At 37.8% G+C, this 8154-nt stretch overlaps 1 protein-coding gene across 1 annotated transcript; it reads right to left on the reverse strand.

Annotated features, from left to right (window-relative positions):
• Positions 1-458: 458 nt before the first annotated feature.
• Positions 459-6845, reverse strand: LOC149819737 (elongation factor 1-beta 2-like). Its single transcript, XM_089983159.1, has 6 exons — positions 6760-6845; positions 6453-6569; positions 1612-1687; positions 1291-1408; positions 853-966; positions 459-745 (listed from the first exon to the last, which is right to left on the reverse strand). Exons 1-6 carry the CDS (start codon positions 6843-6845, stop codon positions 582-584), a joined length of 675 nt encoding a protein of 224 aa, XP_089839285.1. The 3' UTR covers positions 459-581.
• Between the last annotated feature and the right edge of the window lie 1309 nt (positions 6846-8154).

Here is an 8154-nt window from a genome sequence, read left to right on the forward strand (position 1 = left end):
GTATTGCCAACGTGGAATGCTAAGCCAGTTACCACGATTCCTGCAAATGCCTTCCTCCCAAACAATTTTAGTGACTATGGAATCCCTCTTATCACTGGTGGCGCCCTCGGTGGGCTCCCAAACAGAGCCTTGAGTGGGAGGTGTGTTGTGATTCAGACAGAGCTCTCATGCTCTCTGCTGTTTAGGAACAATGGTATTGCCAAAACACTGGATTTGGAACCACCGAGGTCGTATCACATGTGGTAAGCGGGGTCCTCTGTCAAGCTGAAGGCCCAGGATCGATCGAATCCATGTAGCATGGCATCCCATGGCAGAATATTTTAATTGCAAACTATTGTTTAGGATGATCACTGAGACTCAAAAATAAAACACTACCTGAAATTAACACAATGATCTCACTTAAAGACGATATTAATAAGATTATCATGATATTAAATTACCCAAAACAAACCCCTCAGCTGTATAAGAATGTCTGATGCCACAGCCGGCAAGATTTGCAACTAAATACCCAGAAGATAAAGAATTTTAACCCCTAAATAGAAAGTGACATAACAATAACCAAATGGTTGATTTCACCATGTCTAGATTTTGTTGAAAGCAACGATGTCACAGCTCTGTATGTATTCATTTGCTGGCTCAACTGTGAGGTGCTCCTCTATAAGGGAGTCAACAGAAACAAGATCATCCTCAATGGTCATCATGATCTGCAGCTTCTTTATGCCATAACCAACCGGAGCGAGTTTTGCTGTAAATGGGAACTGAATTAATATCTACATTTTCACAGATGCACAAAGAGGAGCAGTGCAATAAAAAAGAGGGGTGAGGAGAAAAAGCAAAAACAGGAAATAGTACATGCTCCCCATAAAAGGCCTGGCATTTGGATGCTCCGAACGGCCTCTTCCAGCTTCTGCATGTCAGTTTCGTCATCCCATGGCTTCACATCCAAAAGAACAGAGGATTTTCCACCTAAAGTTGAACCAGGAAAAAAAAAACAAGACAATGAGAACACAATAAGATGTTGGCAACACAATTGATATACTCAAATGACTCAAGGGTTAACTGTCTACTAGAAATCATATTTTCCTTAACGTGTAAAGCAACATTTCTTTTGACATAAGGATCACTATATAAGATAAGCTGATGTTAGAATAGAATCACAACTAATTCCTCACTATCAGCCTAAGGTAGTTTAACATAATCAATCTTGACATTTTTTTTCATTTATTTGTTTTTCATCTTTTCTTACTGAAGACCAATGTGAACATCAACAAAATCAGAAGAAAGTCTTACTCGCTTTTTTCTTGGAAGATGCTTTAACAGCTGCCTCCCGCTCTTCTGCAGCATTTTTCTCCTGCTCAGTCTCATCACCGAAAAGATCCAAGTCATCATCATCTCCCTCTGGTGTGGCCTAAAAACCATAACAAGTCAGCAAGGCATTTGAACATCACGCCCGTGTGTGTGTGTGTGTGTGTGTGTGTGTGTGTGTGTGTGTGTGTGTGTGTGTGTGTGTTTATACATATAGAACTGCAGGACTGGTTTCGTATGCATGTATATGATATGTGCACCACATGAATATAAGCTGCAGAACATAAGAAACAAGAATGTGTAGACCTCTTTAACTTTCTCAACACGTGCACCTGCAGATGCTTGACCAGTTATTCTGACTCCAACACTTTTGCCAGGAAACCTGCATTGATCAACTGTGAGTCACCATGACACAAAATAGAAACAAGCAAAGCACCGACTCTATCAGTACATTCTCAGTAACATGGAAAGGAGATTTCATCGTACCGTAAAAATGACTACATAACTTCAAGATAACATCAAAGTTTCAGCACCCAACAGAGATACAGCAAGTTAAAGATAAATTGGTCAAGAAAAGGATAATGGAAGGGGAAAACAAAAGGATGAAGCCCATAGTGAGAACAATAGTCCCTGATATTTTATAGATCAAACTACTGATACATGAGCATAGACAGACATGCTAAGGTTCAAATTCAAGTCCTCCCAACATTGTCCATAAATGTTTTAGAAACTACCTAAAGAGTATAGAATGACATACGGAGCTCTGAGTATGATGATGACTTTTAACCAATACCAGGAGGAGGAGGACCTAGTTCCTTTCTTCTCAGTGGTACTTTACAATATTTTCTTCATGCTTCTATCCAACTCTCCCTTCAGGTAACACTTCTTGTTGACCTTTCTTGACCTCCCCAACAATACATCGGATTTTGCCAATGTGTAACATAAACCAGCATGTCACTAATTAAGCATATTCTGATTTAATTGGTTTGATACTTTGATTCTCATACTAGTAAAGACCATCCTTTAATAGATGACTTAGGAAACGCCCCGCCTAGTTTGGTCAACAGTTCCCTCCCTTTAAACTCTGGGTGAAACACTTCTTGATGATATGAAAAGCAATTCACAACAGTTAGCATCTAGATGCAGTATGCATGTTCATTCTAATGGCTTAAAGTGCATATAACAGGCGACAAAATAGCTCCTACTTAGTACTTACAACTAAGTCAAAAGTGGCACTCTAGAAACAGCAGGTATAAACACTTCCCTGACAAAACACTACTAGCTAACATAAAAATACAATAACAGAAGAAGCTCAACTTAATTAGCTCCATCACCATTTTGCTTCTAGACCTTGGGCATGCTAGGCCATGGATTGTTGTAATAACTATCAAAACCAAGGTTGTAAGTATCGTATTGTTACCCATATCTGTCAGACCCAAAATAAGATATGTATCACATCATATTGTAAAAAATCATAAATTTTTAATATAAATTCTCAAAAAATCCCCCAAAATCAAGAAAAATCAGAAAAAATTAGCAAAAAACATAAAAAAAAATCATAACGCATGAAACAAACCATGCAACTGATATCTGACAATGTAAATAAAAGGCAACTACATATTTTAAACACAATTAAAGTCTTAACAATATTAAATTCACATCCAAGTCATACTAAAATGTCATAAGTCATAATTAAAATATTGAGAGTCCATGATAACTAAAAACATCACATGAAACCAATGTCTTATATGCTAATCTTCATCTCTAAAGTCTAACCTATAAAGATCCTATTTTTTTACATACCAAGAATTATGACAGAAAATCCACATTGTTGCATCCAATGCCATGCCACCACTTCTTCATATTCTCACTTTTTTGGCAAGTGGGTCATCATCCTCATCTTCAAAATCTGCAACAATGGTTGAAAGTTTTTCTTCTTTGCATTTTTGCAACATTCTTCTTTTTTCAATTGCTTCTAGTTCAAAAAATAGATGAAGAATCACATGGACGTACCTTTTGATGAAGACCTACAATATGTTGCTTAAATCTATGCAGCCCACTGCTAATAATAGCATCATAAAACACGCATCTCAATAATGACCCTGGTCATGGTACATCATTTATGTTTTTGCAGGATCATCTCTATGACATGAATGTGAAGACGACATCGAAATATCTAAAATAAAAATAATCAATTAACCACCAAATAAAAATATAGGCATACATACAAATATTTGACAAGTTTACACACACATAACAAACTTAAGTCCTAACCAGGGTTACCGAGAGCGCCATAGTACATAGGGAAGCGTGTTTCAGAAGCACGAAATGTGGCACTTCTAAAACATGCCAGGAAGCACCTAAAAAAATTGGAAGCACTTCCCATTTACGGGAAGCTCGATTCCTCTTATTTTTCATTTATTTTTGTTTTTCTTACTTTTTTCTCTTTTTTCGCTTCCTAAGTCACTTTTGAGATGATTCCTGATTCGTTTCTAAGAAATCATGCGCTTCCTAAAATTTTGGAAGTGTCTCGCTTCCTACTCCTGCTTCTTCGACCGACAACTCTAGTCCTAACTGTACGAATATCAACGACTGTGACATTCGCTTGCTCGACTAAATGTTGAGGAGTTATAGTAGTATGAATGTCGGATAAGAAGACCTAATAGAGCCCCTAACTCTACCTGCTCTTGAAGAACTCCTTTGTCCTCCTCCTCTTTCTCCTTCCCCTCTTCTTTTTGTGTTCTAGAAGACACTACTAGCATCAGCCAACATCTTTCTCCAAAAAAAGACTCAATAAAAAACAAAGAATTAAGATTTTTTTTACCTCAATCTACTTCCTTGAGTGGAAAAAAAGGTGAAAATGCACTCTTACTTAAGAAGATCGCAAAAACCCTTTTTCTTGTGCATGTATCGCCCCCAAATCGCTCTCATGGCTCCTAAGGTGCATGGGTTTCCCTCTAATGGCATCTATACAAATGAGGGATTCAGCCCTCAAGAGGTCTTTAAAATCCAAAACCGTAAAATTATGATGCAAACCCTTTTTAAGTGCACTGAGCTCGTATCGTACGATACAAGTAGTATCGTTACGCGATACGAGTATGTATCGTATCATATCGTTTTCCCTTATAGTAACAATATGTATTGTACTGTATCATACGATATGGTACGATAGAGACAACCTTGGTCAAAACAATGCAGGTTAGCAGCCTACCGATGACCAATGGTAGAGACACATTTAATCTCGTTCTTTTTATCCAATAAGAAGCAAAATTAATTTAATTACTTACAAATTAAATAAAAGCATAACAAACATCCTTTTCCATTTCATCCACCCAACCTTTATCCTATGATTTACATCTCCATCAATTTCTCCATACTTTTGAATGATGGATCCCAAATATTTGAAATAATCATTCACCGGTATATCTTGCTCACCAAGCTTCACTACACTCCCATCCCTACTTCGTTGCTTACTAAACCGACATTCCATATATTCAGTCTTACTCTTACTCAACTTAAAACCTCTAGCTTCCAATGTCTGTCTCCATAATTCTAACTTAGCATTAACCCCAGCTCTAGACTCATCAATCAAAACAATATCATCAGCAAACAACATACACCACGGTACATTTTCTTGAATTGATCTCGTAAGCTCATCCATCACTATGGCAAATAGGAAAGGGCTTAAAGCAGATCCTTGATGTAACCCAACCGTTATCGGAAAATTGGTTGTCACCCCTCCACAAGTGCGGACATTGGTTACTACTCCTTCACCCCTCCACAAGTGCGGAAATGGAAAAGTGCTACTGGAGTGCTGTGCGATCGTAGAATGCCATTGCGGTTGAAGGGAAAGTTTTATAGGACGACTATTAGACCCGCTTTACTATATGGTACGGAATGTTGGGCTGCCAAGAGACATCATATTCAAAAAATGAGTGTAGCTGAGATGCGGATGCTTAGATGGATGTGTGGAAATACAATAAAAGATAAGATTCGGAACGAAGAGATACGTAAGAAGGTAGGTGTTGCACCCATTGAAAATAAGATGCGAGAGAATCGTTTACGGTGGTTTGGACATATTCGGCGAAGGCCTAATGATGCTCCAGTTAGAAGGTTGGAGAAATGGGAAAATATATTAGTTAAAAGAGGTCGGGGTAGGCCTAGGAAGACTTGGATGGAGATGATAGGAAAGGATATGAATGCTTTGAACCTCACCGAGGACATGGCGTTGGATAGAAATGATTGGAGGAAAAGGATTCATGTGGAAGACCCAAAATGAATTTCTTTTTTGGTTCATATCGCTGACCCCAATTGTTTTGGGATGAAGGCGTAGTTGTTGTTGTTGTTGTTTTGAACAAACATCCTAATCATGCAAGAACCAAAAAAATGTGATAGCCTAAAATGACTCGTGTTTCCATATTCCAAGTAACACACTAAGAGACTAGGTTTAGAAAACCACCAATATCTCTTTTCTAGACAGAAAACTAAATCAAAGACGTATGCCCACAACAATCAAAGCTTAATAATCACCCCAGCCAAACGGCAGCTGACTACTGAAAATGTATAAGAAAGACAATCGAAAACTTCAGATGCTTACCGTCCAACAAGCGCCACCACCATCACCAAGAAAATGATATCCATCAAAAGGATGCAATTATTTGCAAAACCGACCAGCTAAGCCGCTGTCAGCGGCCTAAACATAGCTCAGTCATGGACTACATTTAAATTATAACTATTTGTAGTCCCTACCCCTTCAATGAACTCTAAATGTATGTTTGTTATCCTATGACAGAATTCTGGTCACATCCCTCATCTCCCTACCACCTTCTCGATTTCAATGTTCACCATGGTTGTTTTTCATGGAGAAAACAAGTAAATTATTCCTACAAGATCATGAAATCTGCCAAAATTTTCGATGTTTACAACCAGCCGAATTACCAATGCATCATCATTCATTGATAAACCAACGCACCCAAAATCATACTCCCAACACGAAATCAATAAACACACAAAACCAAGTATCCAATGTCCTAATTCCACCAAACCAAGTATCAGAAAGGAAAGAAGAAGCACACCCCGAAATGAAAACGAAAGAATCCACAACACCAAAAAATTATACAGGAAATCAAATAAAAAAAGGATCAAACCTTGCCGAGAGACTGCAAGAGACGCTCTCGTACCACCGGCCGACGTTCGGGAACTCGCCGCCGGGCGCCTTCGCGATGGCTGCAAAGACCCTGATGTCGTCCTTACTCAGCTGATCTCTACCATAACCCCCAAAGATTCATCAAACCATGTACCAAAAAAAATAAGATATTCAAAGATTAATAAAAAAAGGAAGAGGAGGAAGAAATTTAGATGAAAACCAGAGTAATGGATCCATAAGAAAAAACAAACCAAGACCCCAAAAGACGAAGAGAGCGAGGAAGAAGGAAGGAAGGATTTGGGGGGCACCCGGAGATGTAGGACTTGTTGGAGAGGAATTGGTTGAAGTGATTAAGGCCATCTTCAGTGTGGAGATCGGAGAAGATGACCGCCATTGTGGGCGTTTAGAGAGGCAGCGAAGGGTTTATAACATAGTCATAAATATCGGCCATTCAATTAAAATCTCCCCATTTTATCGCAAGATTGGCTTAAATCATAATGCCGTGAGAAACGCGACATTTAAAAAAAAACGCCTGTTTTGCAAATATCGTGTTTTTTATCAGAATATTATTACGCGGTTATCAAGCACGATATTTTTATTTTCTTATATATTTATTATATTTTAATGTCTTCATATATTTTAATTAATTTTTTTATATTTTTTTGAAATTTGGGATCTATCATTCAAAAGTGTGATTCTTTCAAATATTTGGGATCTATATTCAAAAGTACGGAGAAATTGATGAAGATGTAAATCATAGGATAAAGGTTGGGTGAATAAAATGAAAGAGTGCAACTGGAGTGTTGTGAGATCGTAGAATGCCATTGCGGTTGAATGAAAAGTTTTATAGAACGATTATTAGGCTCGTTTTACTACGGAATGTTGGCCTGCCAAGAGATATCATATTCAAAAAATGAGTGTAGCTGAGATGCGTATGCTGAGATAGATGTGTGGAAATATAATAAAAGATAAGATTCGGAACAAGGACATACGTAAGAAGGTAGGCGTTGCACCCATTGAAAATAAGATGAGAGAGAATCGTTTACGGTGGTTTGGACATATTCGACGAAGGCCTAATGATGCTTCAGTTAGAAGGATGGAAAAATGGGAAAATATATTAGTTAAAAGAGGTCGGGTAGGCCTAAGAAGACATGAATGGAGGTGATAAGAAAGGATATGAATGCTTTGAACCTCACCGAGGACATGGCATTGGATAGAAATGAATGGAGGAGAATGATTCATGTGGAAGACCCATAATGATTTTCTTTGTTGGTTCATATCGCCGACCCCAATTGTTTTGGGATGAAGGCGTAGTTGTTGTTGTTGTTGTATATTTTTTTGAAATTTAAGTAGATTGTTAATTTTTCAAGATTTATTGATATTTAATTTCTCCTCAAGTTTTTCTTTGATGAGAATTTTCCAATAACGACATTCATGTTAATGATTTATAAACCAAGGATGAATGAGATATGATACGCCCCTCTCTCTCTCTCTCCACAAATATCGCCGGTATTTTTAAAACCTCAATGTCACGAGATTTTTGTAGGCTGTAAAAAATCCTGATACTATCGTGAGATTTGCAAAATACCGCCCTGATCTAATACTAAGAAAATTTTCAAATACCCCCAAACATTTCGGCCGCACACCAAACATTTAATACTATGCAAATGCCTACCCAAGTTTTTACTAGGGTTAAGCAAATA

The sequence above is a fragment of the Nuphar pumila genome, chromosome 12 (assembly GCF_984573655.1).
Source record: "Nuphar pumila chromosome 12, dmNupPumi1.hap1.1, whole genome shotgun sequence".
Lineage (NCBI taxonomy): Eukaryota > Viridiplantae > Streptophyta > Magnoliopsida > Nymphaeales > Nymphaeaceae > Nuphar > Nuphar pumila.